Here is a 27,419-nt window from a genome sequence, read left to right on the forward strand (position 1 = left end):
GATTTGATTTATATTAATCATGTAAATGGCAACTTAAAAACAGATTAAAATAAAATAAAATAAATTAACATCAAGAAATAACAACTAAACAGTATCTTGCATCTTCAAATTCTTACACATCTCAGTTTACATGAACACAATGTTATATAAAGAAGATTATTTTTAGTTCATGTATTTGAAAGGCTACAAAAAGAAACTTGAAGTTTGACAACACATGATCATGTGATCAACACATGCTAATTTCTCATTTCTTGCCACACATAAAACATGCATATTTAACCTGCACATTGGTGGTTAAATTAATCTGTTCCCACACAATTAAAATCTCTATTTTCTTCCAGAATAGTGTTTTTGTTGGTTTAGTTATTTTACCAGGGATTTAAAACTCAAGGTTAGCCACAGGTGCAGGAAAGTTGATGGTCTGTAGATGTTGCAGGAGGTGAAGTGGGAAGGTGCTGAGTCATTGCACAACGTGATTTATTTTTAGGTTAACAAATTGTTATATCTTGATTTTATTTGTCATTAATCATTAATAGCCTCTGTAGGAAAATAACAACTCTTTATTTCAATAGGTTTTTTTAAAGCTATAGGGAGCCATTGCAAAAGAGTCAAAGAGCCACATGAGGCTCCAGAGCCACAGGTTGCAGACCCCTGCCCTAATGCAATTCAAAAAGTTATCCAAAATCAATCAGTGACATAACTTGAATCATAGCAGTGCCAGTCAAAGATAAAAGCAAATCATTTATATTCCAGTTTGGAAAAAAAACTCTTTTATTAAACATGGGATAATCTTTTATAAATTAATCTGCTTATTCCTTCAACAGAAGATAGTTGTTTCCCTGTGTAGTAAAACAGCACACGATGCCTCTGCCATAAGGAAACTCAGTGCTTATAAAAACAATTACTCTCATTAGCTTTGATAAACTCAATACAAGTTGCCGTCGGCCATCCTTAATTATACTATGAGCAGATTTCTTCATCAAATTGTATTCCGTATAACTCACTTGGCAAAAGCTGTTGGTTGGATTGGAGCATTTTGGGGATGTAGAGTTAAGGTCTGCAGCTTTTCATTTGTGTCAGTGGTGCCATCCAGTGGCCCACAATGTGAGTGCAAATCAAAGGAGAACTAACAGAAGGCGTGTGTGTTTGTAAATGTACTGTAAATGTAGAAACAATAGAAAAATAGAAACCTCTGTCGTTGCCACTGGCATACTGTAGAGGTTTGTTCTTGTCGATGCTGTTGAAGCTCTGGCTCCGGCGGTTGAGGTTAGAGGAACCCCTGGAGGACCCACTGCCTGCAGCAGGTACTCTGGAGGGCCCTGGGAGCCTGAAAGAAACACAAGCACAACAAAAGGGTTGAAAGTCAATAAGATTATTTTATACATATTAACCTTAGCTAAGGTGAGATGAGAGGAATTGTTTACCTAAACATACACATCAAAAGATAGGAACGCACACCTGAACCTGTTTGTTTTATATTTTTATTATATGCATTTAAAATATTGTTTATAAATAATGGATTTGGACAATGGTGTTCCCCAAGGCTCTGTCCTTGTGCCCAACATATTTATCATCTCTCTCTTTCCATTTGATCACAGTTTCCACAAACACAACCCCTTAGAACAGACACATGGGGCCCTCGGTCTAATTTTTGTGCGGCTCCCAATATACTGTAAAAATTGTAATTCATGAGGTTTGAAATCACACGGAGCCCAACATGACACACAAAACTCCGCAAACACAGAAAACAACAGCAAAATGCACATAATGTCAACAAAAGTAAACACAAAATGAAAACAAAGACACACTAAAGAACCACTTAAATATAAAAATGACTACAAAGGAATATAAAGACAAAACACTTTGTCGTTTCCTGTATTAATGGCCAGATTGGTCTTTATTCTAAACGATAACATGAATGTTGATCACGTGGCCCTCAGATTGGACAATCACGTTATTGCGGCCCCCGCTGTGATAGAAGTTGCCTATCTCTGCCTTAGACCCACGCTCACAGAGATGACACTCCAAGATTGTTTCTCTCCTGCACCAAGTCTATCCGTTACGAGGCTTTTAATGTCTGCCATCTTCCAAAAACTCATTGTCAACTCATCCATCAATCACATTTATCATTTATCATTCCAACAAACAACATGAAAGAATGAAACTTTAACTCAGGGCCTGGAAAAGCCAAAAATATGAAGCAAAAAATACAACACAATGCAGCAATTAAAATAAATCAATAAAATGAATGAATCAGGTTTTCATGTTCAGTGTCCTCGGCGTTCTCGGACACACTCACAGAAGCTTTTTTCTCTCAGTAGGGTGAAAGTGACAGATTTGATTTAAAAAATAATCTCATCGGAAACCTGTTGTTACTGCACAATAACTTTACGCTTCATCTTTTTAGACTTTTGCCAGAGGCTTTTTTTTTCCCTACGTGTTTGTGAACAGTTAAAAAAACACATTTGGTTGTTGGTTGAAAGATTAGAAGAGTGTTTATGACAACCACAACCTTTCAAAGTCCCACATATGTGTGTGTGTTGGGGTAAAACAGATTAACTGGTTGTTTGGATTTAGAAGAACAACAGAAAAATCAGTTATTGAAAAACCATAATAATAATAATAATAATAATAATAATAAGCTTCCTATCGATACATTTTGTTGACAGCGTTGCTTAGATAGTAGCTGAAACAACAAAGTGTGAAGTGATACAGCAACTCAGGCCAGGTTTACTGATCTTGAGCTTCTATTTGAGATATCAAATGAAGCATTATGCGACAAACATCACAGAAACATCTTAGAACTAAATATTTCAGTTACTTCAGAAAACAATGGAACAACATCAGTTTGTGACTGTGAGGTTTGAGCACATTGGAAAAAAGCAACTCCAAAATCCAACATTAATGCCACAACCAATGTTGTATAAGATGCCCTTCCTAATGCTCACACAGGGTATGCTTTACTGGATTAAAGCAAAAAAAAAAAGCATGTGATGTATTTTCTGATGCAACAGAAACTCATCGTCCTCCTGAAGCTAGAGTATCTGATGATTGCGAAAAACGATGTTTACTTGCATGCATCCCAGAATAAAACAAAGCTCAGCAAATACAAAATCTGAGCAAAGCGGCTCAATGTGTCAGCCAAAGTGCTGATGCAGCAGGTTTGCTTTGAATCATCAGCACCCTGTGATTAGATGTTAAATTTTTTAACAGACTGAAACCGCACAGAGATATCCTTCCCTGAGCCACTCACAAGTAAACTCATTGATCTGCAACTCAGAAAATGTCCACATACACGTGGGTGATGAGTTAAAGGAGCATCTAAAGGGGAATGTAGTATGGGACTGATATTATTTTTAAAAAGGGAAAAAAGCTGCAATATGTTTCCCTGCATTAAATTATCGCAAAAAATGACCAAAAGAACCACAGGAATTTTTCATGAAGACAGAAAAGAATAAAAAGAAAAACAAATAAAGAATAAATCACAGAATAAAGACGAGGTAAAACCCAAGGAGACAAACACTGTATCTGCACTGTCTTGGGAAATAAGAGGAATAGAGTTGCTTTAGATGGAAATCAGAGGGCACCCCTTTTATCATGACACTCTTTCATCTTCCAAAATACTTGTTTAAAAATGCATCAGACAAATGGAGCTGGAGGAGGAAATGTGACGCAATTTCTAGACAGTAAATCTGTTCAAAGAAAGAAGATGGCCAAATGTGCAGCATCTTATCTATGAGGAAGGAAGGCTCATCATTAGTAGCTGACTATTGATAATGGTTTCAGCAGAGGATGTGCAAAGAAGTGTAACACGCTATATTCCAAATGTGTGTATGGACACACACACCTGCAGTCAGAGCCTTTGTTCGTCTCAGTTTAGACGATGTTCTGACCCAGTTGTCTTACTGCCATTCTCTTAATAAGGTTTTAGTTAATGCAGATGTTTGCACAGTTTATTTGAGACACTGTCTTGTTTTAGTGTAATATAAGACACATTATATTTTCAATATCTGCAAATACATACCATCTCAGCATTAACTAACACCAGTTTTTTCACGTTATTATCCCCAATAACCAACTTTTACCATCAATGGTTTCTGCATATTAGCAACTTTATAACCACAAAATTCTGTTAAGTAGGTAATATTTTCACACTTCTGTTAGCAGGATTATGTCAAAAGTACTTCACAGATTTTGACAAACATTTAACCAAAGATAGACCTTATACCATGGAAGATTATATTGTATTTTGGATGGCATCTGGATAAGCAATCGGAATTTTTTTTTTTTTAAAAAAAATCTTAAAATCCCTATCTCTCATCATTGGCAAAATTAAAAAAAAATCCTCATCTCGGTTTGTAGTAAAATTAAATTGTCGGGTTTGTTCCTTTACTTACTTCACCGAGTTTCATCAGGATCACATCTGGATTGCACATTCCCTTGCGATTTTTCAAAAAATGCGGGTGTGCCCACACATTTGGACCTACTGTATCACTATTATTGATGATAGATGTCTTTAAACTGTGAATAATCATGTTGCCATGATCAGAATCACTGATCCAGATAATTGCCAATATCTGGCAAAGAGAATATCTGGTGCTTGTCCTTTTTGAGTGCCATTTGTTCAAATTGCTTTAACAGATAACTGGTGGATCAAAATTGTATTTAAATATGACTAATATCTCATATACAGTTAAGCTAAGAAGTGCATCTGGTAATGACTCCTCCCATGTATATTTAAAATGTGCAGTTCAAGCAGATTCAAGTTGGATTCAAACAATAAACCAAACTAAGGTTAAGCTGAGTATTTTTTTCATAGCAGGCTTAAAAGACACTTTTACTCACTATGCTGGGAATCTGTACACAGAGTGTTTTGTTTAGAATCGGGGTAATGGCAGCATTTTTAAACAGTCATACAAGTTTTATTGTTCATGTCCTCAGCTTCAGCCATGCACCGTGAGCCAACAGTGGGTTAAAGCTGGGCTGCATTTGGCCTGCAGGTCACTAGTTCAATAGCATGTATCAGTAATTTAGGCATCGACTGCAATAACTTTGAAAGGTGGGCTGTGGTATATAGATACAAGAGTAGAAAACTGAAAAAAATAAAAAGGGGTGCATGTCTTTATGAATCAGACCTGTGAAATACAGCTAAGACCAGGTAAACAATTAAATAATACCATCACTGGGAACATTGTGCCATCATGAAATATAGTAGCACAAATGGCTTGGCTGCATTAATACATTTAATGGTAATTACTTCAAATGTTGTTGAGTATTTTTCCTATTTCCAAGGAACCAGACAGTTGTCATGTCATACACTGGTTTGATCTGCTACAGTAAAACAACCTCAAGTTGTTACCGTGCCTTCAAGCAGAGCATATAACGTCCATCAGGTGTTTTCCATCCAACCCTCATTATATATATCACCCTCTCATGTTTTTAGCGGAGCACCATTAGAACACAATAAAATGGACAAGTGTTCGAAGCTAGTGACAGATAACCTTAAAAATAACAACAAAAAACTTAAATCCTTGAATGAAATTAAGCTGATAAGTGAAGCGTTTGTTTTTTTACCTTGTGTTTTTCTTTTGAGGCGACCCTATTCCACTGTGGCCTGGTGGGCTTGCATATCTTGCTGTGAGACTGAAGAGAGAGCACACAGAACAAACAGGACACACTGTTAGTTGAATAAGACCAGCTTCTTAGAATGACCTTAATGCAATTACGATACAGAGAACAGCCACTCAGAGACAAACTCAGATGACGAAGTTACGGAAACTGGGAGAAAACATGTTGACCACTGCATGCAAGCGCACATTTCATTAACTCTTCACGTGATGGCTAAGCCCGTCTAACCTCCGTCTGACTATGTTTGATCCCTGCCGACATGAAACATCCAGATGAACTTCACACATGCTTTGATGTGGTATCGTCTTAAACACAGAGTAATGGATGGAGGTGTAGAAAGTGGCACTGTTAGTCACTGAGAGATGGCAATTACTGTCATACTTTGTCTTACAGTGAGCATTCGAGTCATGTCCTGTGTGAAAGGTTGATATTATCCTTTTCTATACTTAGTATTGTACCACATCATGAACACATAGAATGGCAAGACAGTTTCAGAAGCAAAGTACTCATCATTTTTTGTTATATACGAATAGTTTCCTCTGTTGACAAAAACAGGTATACAAATATTTATCGTATTCCTGGGAATATTGGTGTAGCTCTGCTTAGGGGCACAACTTCCTGTGCGAAAGCAGAAGTAGCACTTGTGAAAGTGGCAATTCTTTCAAAAATATTTTGACAAGTTAAGATTTTTAAAAACAATTAAAAAAAGATATTGTTAATATGATATTTGCATTATTTTACATGTAAAGCCTATTACTGGGGGTTTATTTATGAAGTGCTTGAAGCTAGATTCTTCTTCAGTGTAGTTTTACGGCGGGAGCAAGGCATTACCGCCCAATTGAAGCTAGTTGACTGTGCAAATCCTTCAAATTCATTATAATCTGCAAATATTTAATTTGCATAATAATATTAGATCCAGCTATGTCAATATTACAAACGATTCCGCAAACCTCAGAATAAGGCGATGAATATATTTTTAGTTAATTATTTCATTATAAACTATAATACAATGCACAAACAATTTTGGGTTAAAAAAAAAAAGACAAAGATCAGCATTGGTTCATGAAGTTTCTGAAAAAATCAATGGGACTGCCAATGTGCTGTGCATATTCTTGTCTGGAGATGAGCTAAAGATGTTAGGCAATAATTCTCCTTGTCTTGGTTGCCAACCACAAGAAGAAGAAGAAGAAGAAGAAGAAGAAGAAGAAGAAGAAGAAGAAGAAGTGCTAAAGATGTGTCGGCTTCATGTTACATAATAGAAACTCTCATCCAAAAACACACTGCATAATGACATGTTTGCATCTATTGAATGTACGGTATATCCCAGTAAAAGCTAACTTTGCTTCAGTGGTACTGATGTCACCGTATTCAACAGTCTTTCACAGAAACTTGCAGTAATTGTCATACAGTCAATGCCATAAAAGATACTGTAAGTCAGTTTGTTTTTGAAACCCCCGAAAAAATTTTAGGTGCTGTTTCTTTTTTTCTTAAGAAATGTCATGTTCCCCTGGAGTGCAATCATGTACCCACGGAAGAACAAACACCCTCATTTGACAACTACTTTGCTGATAAAACTGTTAAAATCTAAGTCTGAACAAAGGTATCTTTTGAACATCCACCCTTAGGAAAAACATTAAGGGAAGAGCATTTGCCCTGAATGTGTTCTTTGAGAGTCAGATGCTAACACATGACTAGATTAGGACATGAACAAGCCCCTTAGGCTTTCTATGGGCTAGGACAGTATACTCTTATACCGATTTGATATTATCAAGATACTTGGGTGTTGATTCAAACAAACACTTTTGCTTTATTGACAAAACAAAAGTTAAATCATACACTTCAATAAACAATAGAAGTAAACAATGTACATCACAAGTCAGTCAGTGACTCGTGTAGTAGGTTTGTAATGTTCAGAAACGATTATGGTCATTTTAATTTTCTTTGTTTTCCTCATCGAGGAAAAAATTTGAAATATACTTTTCATACAAGTCAATCAATCGGTCAGACAATTATTTCAACTGCACATGAAAAGTGCACTACACTATAGTTTAAACCTATGAAACAGGGCCTTTTTGGTGCCCAAGGTGAAATTACTTAACTTGAATAAATGATTGTAAATGGTGTGTTTCACATTTATTATACTTTTCTGTTGAAGACTTTACTTCTCAGAAAAGCTTTTAGTTAACTAGATTTCAATGTTTTATTATCCTTTTATGATGTTGCTCCTATGATGTATATGCACCCAAGGTTTATTATTCTATTATGTTGTTGCACTTGTATTAATTTCTCCACAGCTCTGTACAGCAATTTGTGATTTTATCTGCCAAAAGCGCTTTATAAATTACTTACTCACTTTTTAAATTAATATAAAATAAAAAATAAAAAATGGGGGGGTGCAATTTGGCACCCCTCCAGCAGATAGCAGCCTAGGCGGCCACCTGTGTTGCCTGTCAGGAAGGCCGGCCCTGTTATGACAACATATACAACGTGAATCGATATTTGTTCCCACCCCTAAGCTGCATATATTTTACCTCAGTGCAATAACTAAAAATAACACAAGTTACATTTATGTTATGTTATTATTGCTCACTCAGGTTTTATAAAGTTCTTCTTCTTGGCATTGGACACCAAGATACTGAGGTCACCAATTCTTTATATTCAGCAGATAAATGTTAAGCGCAAGTAACGACTCTTTAGCTAATCAATGTATTGGATACGGTTCTCAGTCATAGTTTAACAGACCAGCAATAGACAAGGTGTGGGAGTTTAAAAGCAGATCTTTTGACCAAAACACATTACAAAAGGCTAAAAAAAACCCCACTTTCATTCACTAATTGACTTAATATTAAAATCTTTACCTTAAACAGGCTGAACACAGTGAAAAGAGATCCAAGCTTGGTTCTTCCAGTCAGTCCTTGGTTCAGATAAAGGCCCAGATAGAAAAGTTCTCGAGAAAAATCATCAGTAAAAGCTTACTACAGCCGTCCTCCACACGAGGCTGTGGAGCTGTGCTTGGTCTGAAGGAAGCCTCACACACAAGCAGCCTTTTTGGACATCCTCCTCTTCTGACCAGTGAGGAACAACATGTTCTCTGTTCTATGTTTGTTGGCTGCTGATGTAGTGATGCTGAGCCATGGTGGAAGAGTCTGAGACAATACACTAACGCTACTGTGTGACTGAAAAATGTGCTTCAGGCATCCCATCATGGGTGCTCCCACGGTGTTTTAATTTAGTCAATATCGTTATTGCGACCGACAGTCTTTCACCAGACGAAAACTGGACTTTAACCAAATGCAAACAAATTATCGATTACATTGGTCTCACGAGCTGCAGGTGGGTTTCTGCTGGTATTGACCAAAATCAGCTGCTTCCTGTACTGATTCCAGTAAGGAGTTATTCTTATTATCTATATATATTATTGTATGTATCTGTATTATGTGTGTATAATTGTATTATTATTATTATTTTATTTTATTTTTTTCTACTGTAATGCGTGCACTTGTATTTAATCCTTATTTCATTGACAGTCTTTCACCTAATTATGTACATTTTCTATCTTTCTTTCATTCTTTGTTTGGTGTTCACTCTTTTCATTTGTTATATTTATTGAGCCTTTGTGACACAAGTAAATTCCCCCTGGGATAAATAAAGATATTTCTGATTCTGTTTCTGAGTTAACGCATGCATTTGTACGCTGCTTTGTAACTGTCACCTATTTATCTACACAGTATCACTTCAATATGTAAAATTTACAGTTTTGCTATATTTGTTTGATTACTGCTACTAAAGCCTCTAGGGATGTAGTTGACTAAACTATTGTATTTTTAGTCGACTGTAACGATAATTGCCAGCGAACTAAATGAAATAAAATGTTATCAAAACACTAAAGCCCAAACTAAATCTGACCATTGACTTGAATGCTGTCTTTGATACCTTGAACATACTGTGAATCTTGAAATTTTCTTTTTCCAATTTACACTTGAGAGAAAACCAATGTAAACTTAATATGCAGTAGTCATAAGTCTAGCGTTAAAATAAATCAAAAGCTTTGCACTCAATTTTCACCAGTAAAAACGGGGTGTCCCAGTGATTCTGCCTCAATACACAGAAACCCCTAAACTTGTTCTAAGCAGATTTTCAAATATTAAAAGGCTGTGATTATAGAAACTATTTGTCCTTTGATTTCTGACACATCTCTACTCTGAGTTACTCACAAGCTTCTACCCCGTTGCACCTTCCACAGAACAATTAATGTCCCTGCTGAAGCACCGGTGATGAAGTGTCCACTCACAGTGTAGTTTTAATCGACTGTGCAGGTTGCCTTGATGCCCTTATATGCCAACAAGCTCTGGAGCAGTGAGCAGAGCATAATTACAGTGACCTTTCTAAGATGTTGATCATAAACTATATGGATCGTGACATGCCGGTTAATGATGTGCGGTGACAGAATGTGCTGAAATGTGTGAATCACATTCCAGTTTAACTACATTTCACTTCTCCAATAACTTCTACATCCTTTTAGGATGTCTCTTTTTGTGTATATTCAGTTGAGAAGTGCAGTATGGAATGAATAGGTTTGGAATAATTCATTTTTAAAGAAGGCTTTAGACTACATGGTGCTCAGACCAACAGCCTTAAAAACGTGGTTAGAATTGACAAGAAATTCATTCTCAAGACCTGTTTTTCTGTACTGCTACAATCATCAATCTAATGTAAAGTTTAGCCAATCTCAGTCTTTTTCTAAACGTTTTCCTGCATCATACCTTAACATAATATTTATCTTTTTTATTTTTTTTAAGATGATTGCACCTATGCCAACCTATTGAAATGGAGGGGTATTTAATTGCTGAGGGCATAAGGCAACAGGGATCCCAAACATTTAAGCCAGGGGTCTGCAACCTTTATTTTCAGAGCCCAAAAAGAACCTCATTAATGAAGACAATACAGTGTATTGAATTCTATCCAGTTCAAATTATATAGAATAATGTTTGATTTAATTTGATTAGATTTATCATGATCATGTCAATGGCAACTTAAAAACTGTTTAAAATAAGACAAAATAAATTAACATCAAGAAATAACCACAAAACAGTATCTTGCATCTGCAACGTGATTTATTTTTAGGTTAACAAATTGTTATATCATGATTTTATTTGTCATTATTCAATAATAGCCTCTGTAAGAAAATAACAACTCTTTTTTTCAATATTTTTTTTAAAGCTATAGGCAGCCATTGCAAAAGAGTCAAAGAGCCACATGAGGCTCTAGAGCTGCAGGTTGCAGACCCCTGATTTAAGCAGATGCAACAAACAGTTTGTCATCAATGCCTTGATAAATTCATTCACAACCAACTTTTTTCACAGTTTAACTCAACCACATCACTTAACCCTAAGGTTTCTGCTGATCTGCATCTAGGGTGGAAATTTATAAAAATGCCTTCATTATAGGCGGGGCTCTTGGAGCAGTTGAGACACACCCAGTCTATATTTTAAAATATCCAATAAACAATCTGTCGTACTGACATACTCACTATATCATTCTATTTACAATTCTCTGAATCCAACCAACTCACCATATATTGCAGCGTCGACAGGTGCTAGTTTTTATAGGAGGGGCGGAGACAACAGTGGTGGTTTGTTACCTAAGAAACCACCAAAACGTCACAGACCACCATTCTCAGCCAATAGCAAAATTTGATTATAATAGCATGGTTTCAACCCATAGACGACATCACTCTTTACATTTTAACAATATATGCCAAATCTACTAAAATGACTAAAGAGTTGGACAAGAATCAATCGACAACATGACTTCATACCCAAACACATTTGTTTTGGAGTTTGGTTGCTCTTTAAATCTAGAAAGGAGCATTGCTAGAGTTCATTACTATTTACGAAATGTTCTTGTACTTGTTTACAATTTGCCAACATTTCCAGAAAATCTAAAAAGAATGTGAAATAATTTATTAAAAGTGCTTTTGAAGTTGCACTGCCAGTACAAAGATACTTCAACAACACACAGCAAACAAAAGTTATTTATCTTAAGTTGATGAAGCATGGCTAGTACCCAAAAGTAATAGTGTCAATACGTTTCTATTGATAACCCATATTATTACATTTCACAACTAAGTATTCAGAGTTAGCGCAAGCAAAATTGAATCATTTACCAGTTCATGATGCACTAATATTATTCCATCCTCCCAACAAATAGACTTGACTTCTAGAAAAATCCAAAGTGGAGTTGTTCCGTCACACACGCGCTGCCGAGCTCCAACTGTACCTATTAGAGACGTCAGTCTTGGCCAGGCTGTTGGCTCTCCCATAAGGCAAACGGCTTTTCCTGTCACGAGACACTGCAGTGGGCAGGCGGGAGGAGCGCCACATCACGGGGTCAACTTGTTCGCCCCTGGACATGATGCACAAAGAGGGAGGCCGCACACACGCCTGACCCTACAATGCTAAAAGCCCCCTGTAGCTCCAGGCTGTCGCACTCTGTCCAATTGGGAGTTCCCCATTGAACAAATGCACACACACACACCCAGTAAATCTAACAGGTGCAATCTATAGAAAGCACTGGATGCCAGAACTGAAGATGCGCAGCAAGCTCCCAGTGCAATAATCCTGGTGTGTTCAATTGTAGCTTTCTTTAAAATTCTTGAAAAAGCTCAAATTTACATAAAAATGTCTTCAATGTCACAAAAAAAAAGTCAATCGCACAACTTTGTTTTGAATTCTAGAAGTAAGGAAACATACAATTTGTAATCAGATGATCCAAGATTAGCAATGACGTCCTGAAAATAGCAGAGGGAGCACATTTACACACCAAGCCATAAGCATTTGTGAGCTTAAAAACACACACACAATTACCAATATTCATACTTAATGTACTGATTAATTATACACATGTGTGAGCTAGAGCAGATGTGAAAAAATAAAGCAATAAACCTATAACTGTTGATATAATATCTAAGATTTGAACATTGTTACATGGCGTGAGAGTACAACAGTACTAAGTACGATTTGTACTGTATGTTTCACGTCTTTAAAGACAAACAGATGTTGCTTTGCAAATCTGTTTTGACTGACATTGGTGGTCATTTTTTTCATTGGGTGTGAAATGAATACGTAATGGTTAAATAGCGCATCCCTAAAGTTAGTGTATGAGGTCAGGTGTCACAAGATCATTTTCTTTAGAGCGGCAGAAAGATGTTACTTGAGAAACCAAGAGAGCGTCGATGGGAAATAGAAAAGGCTAAAGTTCTTCTTCAACCTGGAAATGAATCTGATTGATGAGTGGCTTTTTCTGAGCCTCAGCCTGTGAATGATTATTGACTATGAATAAAAAGAAAGAAATAACCTGACGTCAAACCCACTTAAATGTGTTCACACAGGTCTCTTGTCAAATGCCACACTTACTTTATTTTACATATTTCCATAAAGTATTCTTTAATGCAAGCACTGGCTATACCACATTGAGGGTGATTGTCACCTATTTATGTTGAATATGTAGTTGCAGTATATTGCAAAAGGGAAGTTTATTGTTGAATGGATTGGTTCCTAAAGTTGCAGTTTAAGTTAGTTTCTACAAGTTTCATATAGTGCAGTAAATAATACAATAAAGTAGATGAAGTAGAAGTAAATTAATTAAAAAAAAAAAAAAAAAGTTTTACAATAGAAAACACAAATTTCAAGAAAAAAATCTCAATTAAATTAATATTTTGATTGATTGATTGATTGTTTATTCCGAGTTCAATGTACATTACAAAAACACATGACTCTTTTCAAATTAACATACTTTCATATATATTTATACATGAACTCAAAAAGGAGTGGGAGGAAGTGAACTTATAAGTTTCCACCCTTGTAATTGTCATATCAGTGGTTGCTTCCTTTCACAAAACAGTTTACATGCAAGAAACATACATATGCATATACACATAATTATATATACACATATAAATATACAAACGGATATGTGACCAACAGTGGTAAATGCTTTAGTACAGGGGTTCTCAACTCGTCTCACCCTGGGACCCACATTTGGCCTCGGTCATCAAATCGCGACCCACTTTTTTTTCTTTTTTTTTTAATTCAACCAACCAAATTTAGGTTTTTTCAAAGATGGCCGTTGAAAACACGCATATACTGTATAATCTTTTTTGAAACATAAATCTATATATTTTTCTGTGCAACATGCTTTTCACAGCATGCCTGTCAAAAGAAAAGATTCTTTCAAAATAAAAGACAAGTCACACATGACAGACATTAAGTTTTTTTTTTTTTTTGGCCAGCTTTCCGCAACCCACCCAGTACAGATCCGCGACCCACTTTTGGGTCCCGACCCACCAGTGGAGAATCGTTGCTTTAGTAGATCACAATCTATTGTCAAGCTCTTACAGTATATGTAACAGTTTTATTTATTTATTTATTTTTTTATACATATATATTCCTGTCATTCTTATACAAAGAATAGAAAGAAGTAACATCTGCTTGGTACTGGGTTTCAAGTGCTTATCTTGTCTTTCCCACATTGGAAAGTTTAATTTACTTTGAAATTCACTGAACCATTGAAGACAAAACCTAACACTACCTATACAGTACATGGCAAGGAAGCAACATTTATCCATTTTCTTCCAAACTTCTCAAACACTTAGATGTTGACCATTGTGAATAGATGAGATAAAGTCCTCCTTGATCAGATACATAGTCTAATCCTCTGACCTCTACTGTGGCCGTCGGCTTTAAGACATGAATGAGTCATGAGCTGCTGGTGCTATGTTAGTTAAAGGTAAGAATCTTTGTTTCTTCAGTCTCCATATGCACTGAAAATACATGAAAAAAAGATCACAGTAAAAAAGCCAATCTGATGGTTTATTGGTCACGTGAGTGCATGTGTTTTGTATTAATTCAGCATATTGGTCAGGACAGAGGGATATATGCTTGGGATATTTCACTGTTTTTGCCCCTCTTTTCTCCACCTGTTGCTGGGGGAGGGAAGCCGGGTGGGAACGGCAGTCAGCTGTGCCTCTGATAACCATCCACACACACACACACACACACACACAAACACACACACTAACCCCTCTGTAACCATATCTTAATTGATCCAAGCAGACCGAAGTCAAAGCTCCTGACAATATCATCTTACAAACATCCCTTTTCCTCAAGAGCTGCGACTAAGCGTGTTTATCACACTGCTTTCATGCACACACACACACACACACACATACACACAGTTATGGGTTCTGACGGCCCAGCCAAACACACACAGGGCTCGCGGTAATTTGATCTGGATGGGAGAGAATGCTGCTAATGTGTGGCATGTTAGTCCTTGGTTTAGATGCTCTCTCCAGGCATGCTATGTCTATTTGCATCACATGAAGCAAGGCCTCCTTTGCTTTGACTGCCTTTTATTGTTTCACTCACAGCTTTGCAACAGTTAAACATAGAAACATGTCTTCATACCAGACTGTTACCATCATTTAATCGTCTATTAATAGAATTCCATATTCATTGTCGTTTAGTGAAGACAAGTGATTAGGGTTGGGTACCGAAACGCGGTACCAATGTGGCACCAGTTCCGATGTAAACGGTAGTAAACAGACCGAATAAAAACGAACATTTCGGTGCCCCCCACCCCCCCAGTTGTTGATCGTGACGACAGTGCCGCTACTCAGCACACCTGTTGTTGATAACTGATAGCGAGAGGATAAAAGACCATATGGAGTTTACTTAAAAGCCGAACAATGCACCGTGTTTGATAACCTACGTGACCCGGAGCCCAGCACGTCAACACAAGCAGCAGCCAGTGAGTCCCGCGCCCAGCGCTGCCAGTATGGCAGACATCGTCACAGATGATGACACAGCAGCCTTTCCTCTCAGCAAACACCGTTGCCGTTCAACGTGCAACAACAACATGTCTATACTTCAACTCAGTGTCCGCTCGCTCTGTTGAATGTTAAGCTCCTAACAAGACGTGTTTGTAAACAAAATGTTGAACCAGATTTAAAAGGCACAGTTTTGCATTTACACAGGAACGCAACAGATTGTTAGCTCAGGGGTTTACTGCAACCTGCGGCTCAGGAGCCACATGTGGCTCTTTGACTCTTTTGCAACGGCTCCCTATAGCTTTTAAAAATATATATTGAAATAAAAAGTTCCTTTTTTTTATTTTTTACAAAGGCTATAAATGATTATTGACAAATAAAATCATGATAACAATAATAATCTCCAGTATTATATAGTTTAATACAGTATTGTTTTATTTAATATTTAAATGTTTTTGTTTATTTATTATTTCTGTATGTTACTTGTATATATATTATTTAAAGTAATAATGTATTGAATTTGGCCCTGAAAAGTGTATGTGGTTTCATTTTTTTTAAAGTACCAGTTTAAGCATAGTTTAAGCACCGAAAAGGTTTAAAAAATACGGCGCAGGCACCGGTAAAACCCAATAAAGCCCAACCGATACCCAACCCTACAAATGATTGCAGACTTTTACTGATTTCAAAGCAAAGGAAAATAATGGTTTTATCTTGTTTGTCTCCTGGAAAAAGTGTTCCAAATAACTAGAAATATATAAGATGGCTAAAACTAACATAACTGGGATAGGGCTAGGCTTAACTCAAATGCACATTTTAGGCAATGTAATCATTATCTTTTTAACTTTACAGAGTTCAACAATTAATTTGTAATACCAGCAATACATGTGAAAATAGTCTAACCTTTGTTTTTTTTAATGGAACAACATGGAACAACAAACAAAACTGTCAAAGTAATATCCATCTTAATTTATCAAGAGAACAACTGATGGTAATAATATAAAAGTGCAGTTATTCTAACACTATTACATGAGTTCCATTTGGGTAAAATGAAAGAAATGATAAAGCGAGAGGAATAATGGAGGATGATGACAAGGTGAGTGAAGCATCCAGTGTTACAGACTTGATGTGCTTCAATGGTGCTGCTCAGGTACTATACTGATACTATATCTTTCCTTTCATGCTGCAGGACTTGAATTAAATAAAGTAGAAAATGTGTCTGGCTGCTGTTGTGACTTTCAAACACTAACTCGACCTTCAGCTCATCAATCTGTTATCATCAGACGTGTCAATCACGCTCTGATTCTGTTCTGGCTTCGTCCAATTTGTTTTGACAGCCTATGTTTTTTTCAAATCTTTGATATTTTCAGTTTGAATAATTTTGTTATTTATCAATAAAATAAATTTACTAATTTCCAACGAGCTGTACAGAGGAAATGGCATGTGTTTGTTTAGCAAAAACATTTCTGAAATGCTTGTTTGTCTGTAACTGCCTATGTTAAAGGCATCGGCTCATTTATAGTAGCATAACTGTAGTAAATCATTAAGACAGGGATTTTGTTAAATGTTAAAGTTTCCTGATGATTCTGGAATAGCACAATGTGCCACAATATTGTAGTATGTTGGATTGGAAGAAATACATTATTTAATATATATATAAGGTAACAAGCAGGGGTGGAGCAGCGATTTTAAAAGTGAGGGTGTGCTACCGTCAACTCACATTTTAGTTTATTAAATTATTTCACTAAAACTATAATAAAGCTGTTATTAAGTCAGTGACACTCAACATGTGGCTTTGTCTTCATTTCAATTATTAAAACTGACTTTTGACTTTTGTTTTTTCCAATAAATATCCCTTTTTCCTCATTTTTGTCCATTTTTGCAAGTTCTTTTGACACTTTCATCCATTTTTTTCGATTCCTTAACTATCTTTTGCCCAATGAATTACATTTGTTTTGTTTTTTCTCTACAATTTGCCTCTTTTGTTCTACATGTTTGCCTTTTTTCACTATTCATTTTTTTCACTATACATTTTGCTCATTTAAGCCATCTTCTGCCATTACATACCATCTGTTTCCTCTTTTGTGTCAACTTTGTTGGCTACTCTCGACTGCTTTTCGCCCATTTTTTCCATTTTTTTCAGCCAAGATACATCTTTTCATCGAATAAAAGTCTCCAAGGCATACCACCAACCAAAAATGTAAAAAAAAAATTTACTTTGTAGCCTATATTAAAAAACAAAGAATGATAAGAATGATAAAATCAGCAATAGCAATCAAATAAGCACAAAGACAAGTTTTTTTTATGATGTTTCATATTTCTTTTTTCTAATGAAAAGTGCAATCAACAATCTGCAGTAATTCCTATGAGTGTTTTTTAATAGGAATCAAACGAACAACAACAACAAATATATATATATATATATATATATATATATATATATATATATATATATATATATATATATATATATATATATATTCTTCATGGGACATAAAATAACAGAAACAAAAACTCTCTTCATACCTCTTAAATGAAATCTAAATAGCACAAATAAATCATATCATTACATTAACGCCTGGAAAATAGTTCATTCCACATCACATGTTTTACATCCGCGCAACTATAAGCTATATAATGTGATTTCCGGAAATGGTCCGGTTTAACCCACACGCCCACACACGGAGGCGGTACACAGGAGAGCAGCAGGTGAGGTGAGTAGACATCGAGTGTGCCCGTTAGGTTAAACGCACCGTTAAAGCACAACTAAAGCACTACTAAAGCTGGGAAACTCAGGAGAAACAAGGCACAGTCTGTCAGCGCATCCACAAACACTGCTGCGCTCAACGTGAAAGCGCACCGTCTTCTCAACCGCAGCGCAGAGCGAGAGAGAGAGAGAGGGAGATAGGAGTGCACTCTGTGGGACGTGACGAGCTTACAGCCGCTCTGTCACAAGAGCAATTATGTGAAATTGAATAATTTTCCACGACACACCAGATGATCTGTCACGGCACACAAACGCTGCTCTTGCTTATACTTAAATTTGAATCCCAAAATCAAACATTTTATACATCAGACATTAGAGGAATGCATCCTCTGCTGCCCACAACAATCACTATTTACAGGTTTGGTCCCAGTCTAACATACCTGGACTGCATCTCCTGTGTCTTGTAGGTGCTGGGAGGTTGTGCAGTGGTGGAGGTCTGCTGGCTGAGCTCAACCAGGGACTGGTAATACTGTTGCTGCTGCTGTTGCTGCTGCTTGTAGCGTGACAGGATGAAGAAGAGGCCCAGGATGCTCTTTAGGTTGCCATTCCTGATCTCTGGAGAGACACAGTGAAAGGAAGATTTAAGTATCTACTGCTATGGTAGTTAATGACCGACTTCCCCATCATAAAAACTACATTTGTGTCCAATATTACAACAACTCACAGTGATCTAGCACTTTTTGCTGTGCATAAGACACAGTGGAAGGTATTACTTTTCTGCTTTAGCTAACAAAGTCACTAAGCATTACCCTGGGAGGCTTAAAACAAATGTATTTTAGCTTCTGAGTTTTTTCTGCCTAGCATGTGTTGACATATTGAAATACTGTTTAAAATGTTAAACATTAACAGCTGCGGTTTCAGATACCTGAATTCATAAGAACAGTGTATAAACCATACAGTGTCAACAGTTCACTCAAACGTGGGCTAACATGTGGCTAGCTAATGGGAAGATTAGCGGTAATTGTCCAGCTTTCTAGCTTGCAGAAGAAACTGGTCATTTAGCAAAAAAAAAGTCCACTTTTGCAGGAGAACAAAGAACTGAAAGCGAACATGCACTGACATTGTAAGCATTTGTACCAAAATTGTAGTCAATCGCTTCACATTTAAGGGTGGCACATTTTCACAATGTTGACTTTTTTCTATCTTCAGGAACAGTGTTTGAACTGTTCTAATGTTCCTACTCATTTAGTATAAATACAGGGAGAAACTATTAATCACCATATTTACCTATACAGTCGGGCAAAAAAGTATTTAGTCAGCCACCAATTGTGCAAGTACTCCCACTTAAAAAGATGAGAGACCTGTAATTTTCATCATATGTATACATCAACTCAGACAAAATGAGAAAAAAAAAATCCAGAAAATCACATTGAAGGATTTTTAATGAATTTATTTGCAAATTATGGTGGAAAATATGTATTTGATCAACAACAAAAGTTAATCTCACTACTTTGTAATGTACCCTCTGTTGGCAATGACAGAGGTGAAACGTTTTCTGTAAGTCTTCACAAGGTTTTCACACGCTGTTGCAGGTATTTTGGCCCATTCCTCCATGCAGATCTCCTCTAGAGCAGTGATGATTTGGGGCTGTCGCTGGGCAACACAGACTTTCAACTCCCTCCAAAGATTTTCTATTGTGTTGAAATCTGGAGACTGGCTAGGCCACTCCAGGACCTTGAAATGCTTCTTATGAAGCCACTCCTTCATTGCCTGGGCGATGCGTTTGGGATCATTATCGTGCTGAAAGACCCAGCCACGTGTCATCTTCAATGTCCTTGTTGATGGAAGGAGGTTTTCACTCAAAATATCACGATACATGGCCCCATTCATTCTTTCCTTTACATGGATCAGTCATCCTGGTCCCTTTGCAGAGGAACAGCCCCAAAGCATGATGTTACCACCCCCATGCTTTATAGTAGGTATGGTGTTCTTTCGCCTCCAAACACGAGTTGAGTTTTTACCAAAAAGTTCCATTTTGGTTTCATCTGATCATATGACATTTGCCCAATCCTCTTCTGGATCATCCAAATGCTCTCTAGCAAACTTCAGACGGGCCCAGACATGTACTGGCTTAAGCAGGGGGACACGTCTAGCACTGCAGGATTTGAGTTCCTGGTGGCGTAGTGTGTTACTGATGGTAGCCCCCGACACATCCCAACTCCCCCAGGGTTCACAGATCTGACAAAGACTTGGGCTACAGAACAACTGACTGGTTTGAGTAACATTCTGTATGACGGCTGAAATACTGTAGATCACACACTCGACAACTGCATCTGATGAGGGATCACGGAGTTTGTCAAATCCACTTCAGGCCGTACGGATACATCAAACTCAAGCGCCAACTCTTCAGCTAGAAGGAGGAAAACAATAATGGATGGCATTGCTCTCACTGCTCCTGTCTCTGACACTATTGTTTATTGATCTTCCTCCTGCAGTACATGTAATTACAATTTTCATTATTCCACCCTTTCGGATTAAAATGCTGTTTAACACATGTTTGCAGTCCTGTTAGTAATTCGCCTACAGTTTCAAACTACATCCAGATTTTGCAAAATAATGAAATAGGATTGAATGAATGGGAGAGGTCTCTAATAGATGCAGAGCCACAGTGGGGAGCTGCTGTTGTCATGTGGCTAAAACACCCAGTGGGTTGTTCCCATGAAAACCACAGTACAAGATAAATTCTTAGGGGTGTTTTATATGTTCTCATAACAGATCAACACAACTACTTAATGTTTAAAGGAACTCAAATTCCCTTTGATAAGCTATAAGGCAGACATGGGCCACATGTGGCCCTCGCTCTAGTAATTGCAGAAAATTACAGAAATATAAACAAAACTTCAACATAAATACACAAAAAGGCTCCAAAAACACACAAAACAACTACAAAACAACTACAGAAAAACTACGCCAAATTATGCAAAGATTACAAAACGACAAACAAAATCCAGAAAATGAAGACAGAAAAAATGTCTATAAAATGGCAACACAAATACACAAATTGACTCATTACACACAAAAGAACAAATAAAGTAATTAGACAAAAATACGCAAAATGTCTTCAAAAAACACACATAGCAACAGTGAAAACACACAAGACAACAACAGAAAGCACAAAAAATTACCACAAAAAAATAAATGACCAAAAACACATGAAATGACAACACAAACTCATTGTTCTTCACTATTTTAATGCTCAGATCGGTCATTGTTTAAAATGCTGACATGAATGTTGATAATGTGGCCCTCGGATCGGACAATCACGTTTTTGTGGCCCCGCTGTGGTAAAGGTTGCTCACACCCGCTATAAGGTATATTCATTTTACCATAGACTCTAACTTTTATGGATTTCTATAGCACTGTGTATTGCTTAACAGGAACTAAATACAAATGTAGCTAAATGAGTCACAAACTTCCTGGGTCTTTTTTTATTTTTAAGGGGTTTTAAATCATCAGACCATTGACATGCTCCCTCGCTCAGTTTAGGTTTCCTTAACGCAGATCAAACACTCTTTCCTACGCAGTGTACAAGATTATCCCTGCATATGGAAATATCTCAGTTAATGTAAATAGACTTGAACGGGCATACATTGCTATATATCTACATTAGCTTCCAAACACACCCTGCACATGTCAAGGGCATTAAAAGAAGGTTGTAATGAAATCCAGCAGCAATGAAAACCTTGCAACCATACAGCTCATGTATTTAATCCCCCCTCCCTACTCTCCCCTTGACGTTCCAGACCCAGTGAGTCACCCTGCTGTTTTAATGCTCGTGCTGTAGCCGGGGGCAGAAAATCTAGGGCTGTTGGTCAGTGTGTCAGGCTAGTGTTTCTGCTACTGTACAGGTCAAGGGCCAAAGCATTTTTCATTCAAAAGGGAGCAAAAAACTAGGAGTCCTTAGCTCTCATGCACAGGTTAAGGCATTTCAGACAAAAGTCTGATACAGAAGCAATGGTACATCAGTTTTTGTTTTGTTTTAAAGCCTTGTTTATGAAAAGCTAGTTGTGTTGTTTGTTATGATGCATTCTATTTGTGATGGATATGGTTAAGTGGGATAATGTGAGTTATACGCGTGGTTACAAAAATATAAAAACAGCATAGCGTTGAGCAGTGAGTCTCGCTCTGGATAATAGTCATTTGAAAATACTGTTTGTGCAACAGGTGTCACATGTTCCACATGAGCTGATGTTCTTTGCATGGTGTTAACCTAAAGTCTCAAATTAAGCATCGCAACAATCTACTGCCAGGGAGTGACACAAGATTGAATCACAATCATAGTGTACATTTTCCAACTAAACTGACATTTGTGGCATGAATACGAGAGTTTTTATTTTCTGTTTTCCACAAATTCAGCAGCCAGTGGTTATGACTATCATAAAATCCTTGTATCAACCATACATCAATGGTTAGTGGGTGACAGTCTCTTTCCATATTTAAATCCCCTACAATCCATTCTGATGCTCTTTGGAGCGCCACGGTACGGTGGAAGATCAAGACGGAGAAACTCTAAAGCCTAGGCTAATAAAGATATAATTTCCATTACTGGTAAGTATACTAGTATGTCATTAAAGCCAGGGTTTATCCAGTGTAAAGAGATGGAAAGCTAATGCAGAGGTTTGGGTGTGAAGGAGTAACTCTGATCAAGTGTGTGTTTTCTTACCCTCTGCTGACAGCCCTTGTACATTCACTCCTCGGGCATCAAGGAAACTGAGGCAGGCATCCACATTCTCGATCTGTTGGGACGACAGCACACAGTCAGCACAAGGGGCACACACAGCAGGAACGTGACAATCCTTAACATTGAATGGGCCTAAATGTCTCCGGGCAGAGGGTTCAGATTGGTGTTATGATGCATAAAGGACATCATTGTGTAGTTATTATCCAACCCCCGAGTGACCTGCATGACACGACGACCACTCTGTGTTACAAGTCAGAAAGGCTGCATACACATTCAAACAGGGCACATGCTGGTCTCATTCTAACGTAGTAATCTACTGACATACAGGGACTGACAACAATGTTGGATTACTCATGGAGACACACTCTTCTCAACTCACTGCCACCTTCATGGCTAACTGTTGGTTTCACTGTGATCATAGCTGTTTTGCTATCTTTAAAGAGCAGCTAACGGGTGTCTTGATTAGCATGGAAACCAGAACCCACTACCCCTTAAAAGGCCTTTTGTGACAAGGTTAAAGGTCAAGGTTTTCTGCATTGAGCAGCATGTCGAGAAAAACCAAAGGGCAGACTGGGCATTCCTCCCGGACCTTCTCACAGGAAATAAATATTCATTGGCTGTAACTGACACTTCGCTCTAACAAGGCTTTATTATTCTTTTCTGAATGCTTGCTCACTGTTTAATAGCAATGGGGTGGTGTAATACAGTTTGGGTAAGTCATATTTACAAAAGAAGTATGAGGTTTTATGAGTTTCACAAAGCTGGATGGCAATGACCTCACTGGCTTAAGGCTAATGTAACATAGGGATACCAGACTTTGGCTGAATGGGTGATAATTTCATGACCTTGATTTGGCTCGATTTGTGATCACAAGATTTGTGTTCACAAGCAACTCCACTGTGCAACATTTATTCCTCATATCTTTAAATATTTTAAGAAGACAGGAAAAACTTCAATCTTTTTTAAATTTCATGTTTTACTTTAAAAAGAATCCATGAACTATGTCAGTATCAGTGTTCATTTCAATAGCTAATTTCAATTCAGTGTCAGCCTGTTGACTGAAATGAATCTTAGTTTTAGTCAAAATGTAGTCATCTGGACTATTAGAATGTGATAATTTCATAGAATGTGGCTTTTTTTTTTTAATTGTACTAATGTTGATAGATTTTGTTTTAAGGGTGACTTGTAACAGTTGTCCAGGGACAGCAGATGAAAAATAGCCATTAGGCTAACTCTGGTACATTTACTGTAATGTTGATGAATGTACTTTGTTCCTGTCAAAAAAACAAACAATAATAATTTCAGCTAGAGTCTAATTTTGCTAACGGAATGACATTAAGATTTTAGTCGACTAAATCTGTCACAGTTTGTCGACAAAAATATCCAGCATTACAGTTTGTGCATTTTTTAAAGATTCAATTACTATTGATCCACCTGAGGTGTATTCCATAAAGGAGGGTTAACAAACTCTGAGTCTGTCCATGAACTCTGGGTCAACGTACCCCGCGATGAGAAACTCTGGGTATCTGATTCCATTACAGCTGGTATGAAGTGGGTCAATCAAACCTGAGTATGTAAACCTTGGGTTATTTTAGTGCACACGCGCAATGAAAAGCCATGGTAATCAGTTCCATCAACAAAGGAGTGGAGATTACTTGAGCTGTCATGGCAACCACCCGGAAGAGAGTGATTTATTCACCCTGATGGGTGAAATAAGCCGGTGTTTGCGGAATATGAGCCTGTTCTAAAGGTGCGTTCACTAAGAGCGTCACTTCAACGACTATAATCTTTTAAATCACCCATAATTAGTCCCGCTTTTTGGTCGCTTCATCACTTCATCGCGCCAGGGACGTGACAACGTTTAATAATATTAATAAAACTGTGTTTGAGAAGCTGTGGTAACAGCAGAGGGCTGCTGCATAGAGAGCCCTCCCACTACAGTGGCTACAACGACAGTGAAGGCAGCTTGACATTGCGTCATTTATATTGATTTTTAATGTAATGTAGTCGCCAGAGTCGTGTCGACGTCCAAAAAAGACTTCATAAAAAAAAAAAAACTGAGCCTGGGATCAAACCCTCAACCCTACGCTCTCAATAATGGAGCCTTAACTCGTTACGCCACAGTAACTTTTACACCATGATTTCCATACATCCACCTATATTACAGTATTAAACAATGTAAAGTCAGTGTGTATTCATTAAAATGGACTTTTTCCCCTTTACATTTGCCACATGTTCGTACCCAGGGAACTTTACTACAGACGTCAGTAGGCGTTTTAATGCAGATCAACCTCTCAGTGTTTTTCACTAAATGCTCTGCATCTACAATGTTATAAAGAAAACAACAGATTGCAAAAAAAACAAAGAAAAAATAAAGAGGCACAACATTAGTTGATGTGAGCATATCTGTGGTGTGTGATGTTACTAATGTGTGTCAAAGAACAGTGTCAAGGTACATTAAAGTGTTCCTTAAGAAGCAGTGTTCAGGTGGGCGGAGCCAGGTAGAAACCCAGGGTTTCTTTGATAAAACCTGCCAGCGACCAGGTTTAGTTCACGGACAATGTTACCATGGTGACATACTCAGAGAAGAACATACCTCGTGTTTAGGAATGGGATACTCAGAGTTTCCCTCATTCCCCCCCAATGCGATCCCATGATCACATGAATAATCCCAAGTGACAAAATGATAGTTTTGTTTTTATTAGTTGATGAAAATATCAATTTCTAAAGTTTGTTCACATAATTTTTTCTTAATTTTTCATAGTTTAGTTATTGTCACTTAAATAATGTAGTTGACAAAAACTATGACGCACGTTTTTAGTCATTAAAATTCAGTGACGTGCCGTGAGCACTAGGGTTGGGTAGGCAGGGCGTTGCAAATCGAGACCACCAATGTCGACACCAATGATAATTCTATATGTTTCTGCTGGTAAGTGTTAATCTAACAAAAAAATCAAGATCGTAAAACACCATTAAAGAAACTTAAACAAATATTCAATATAGCCTCCATACTCTCCCAACAAGATACATCTAATGACACGACAGAGCATCCGTTGAAAAAATGACAACCTTTTGTACTAACCTTTGGTGAAAGGCAGAGCAGCAGTGCTCTGCTCGACCTTCACCGTAATACAGCGCAGTAGTGAGAGTGACTTGTGCAGCGACTCTGCCGTACCAGGAAATAGCAATGTTTAGTCATTTGGGCTATGAAAAGCATAACATGCTGACACTTTCAAACGTATAGGTACTGTAGGCTATCGGAAATTGAAAAGTTATTATATTATGATTAAAACAAATAATAAAAATATCAATTCACCCTTGGGTAGGCCCTGCCTACCCTGACTGCACGTCACTGCCAGAATTAACACCGGTAACTAGTAACTAACATAATAAACACTGCTGAGTATATAAGTCTGGCTTACACTTGATGTCTTCATACTTGTGATAAAAATGTAGAATGTAACATTCCTACACGTACATACATACAATGTCTTTGGAACAAAAGCTTACTACATTTTAAAAGAGCATAGGGCAGGATTTGTGAAAAAAAATAAACATTAATTTGAAGTCTTTTAATGCTAATGTTTGATGAAGTGCCCAAAAGCAAAGAGAATGAGCAGACACATATTTCTCCATATTGCCTTGAACAGTGTGTGATACATTTGGTACCACTGTTCTGGGGCTGATTTCCCCCCGAGCAGTTCTGCAGACGTGATGTCAAATGAGGCTGTTACGCATTCTCTGTGGCTTGGAGAGGCGTCACAATACCCGGGAAATAAAAAAGAATGAGAAGAAGACGGTTAGGAGACTGAAAGAAGATAAGCACGATGGACTAAACTCACGTTTGGTTCCACAGATGTACGCAGAGGCATGTGCGCAGGTCTTGCAGTAAACAGTCACATGAACAGAGAGTAAATAAAAAACCGTGTCACAGTTTGAGTGCGGATCCTGCCGCATTTTCTTAAAAACATTTCTAGTGGTAAGCACCACTTTTATTAACAAACAACTGTTTATGTCAACATCAGATTAGCGCTCGGGTAACAAGCGGAAGTGAAATTTATTGTGTTGAAAAAACAAAAACTATGCTGTAAATTGCTATATTGTGATTGGTGATCTGAAGTTAAATATTGGTCTCGGCCTAATAGTAATAAAATGTAATAATTGATACATGTCGCTTCTCCTCACAGAGCCGTGTGTGCTTTTCTCTGCAGCTGGTAGAGCTCAGGGAGAAATGAGCTGTGTCTTTTGCCCACTACACAGTTAAACCTCATTAATCCGGTGAGTTTCTTCAAATATCCACACATGCCGTGCCCATTTTACTACTTCCTGTCCGCATGAGACATTTTTAATGCTTAATCGTGTTTTGTTTGCGCTGCTGCCTGTCAGTCAGCGCTCCGTCAGATGTGTGATATATTGATTGGAAATACCCCAAAGTCTTGGAAAATAACGGAATAGAATTTGCTTCCCTGATCCAGTCCAAACTTTGGTTGAGTGATCTCATTGACCCGTTTTTTTTTTTT

The 27,419-nt window shown here is 37.4% G+C and overlaps 1 protein-coding gene across 11 annotated transcripts in view; it reads right to left on the reverse strand.

The window, feature by feature from the left end:
* Positions 1 to 27,419, reverse strand: part of nav3 (neuron navigator 3) — a 332,783-nt gene that overhangs the window by 109,514 nt on the left and 195,850 nt on the right. For 10 of the 11 annotated variants that reach the window (XM_028448750.1, XM_028448749.1, XM_028448748.1 and 7 more), the window contains exons 4-7: positions 22,882 to 22,954; positions 18,599 to 18,773; positions 5,575 to 5,643; positions 1,191 to 1,327 (exon numbers count right to left, since the gene is read on the reverse strand). In XM_028448750.1, coding sequence (XP_028304551.1) covers positions 1,191 to 1,327; positions 5,575 to 5,643; positions 18,599 to 18,773; positions 22,882 to 22,954 — 454 coding nt within the window. Of the gene's footprint in view, positions 1 to 1,190; positions 1,328 to 5,574; positions 5,644 to 8,486; positions 8,652 to 18,598; positions 18,774 to 22,881; positions 22,955 to 27,419 lie in introns of those variants that run through there. The other variant, XM_028448753.1, reaches the window with a different exon arrangement.

This window comes from Gouania willdenowi, chromosome 6, assembly GCF_900634775.1.
Source record: "Gouania willdenowi chromosome 6, fGouWil2.1, whole genome shotgun sequence".
NCBI classification, from domain to species: Eukaryota; Metazoa; Chordata; class Actinopteri; order Blenniiformes; family Gobiesocidae; genus Gouania; species Gouania willdenowi.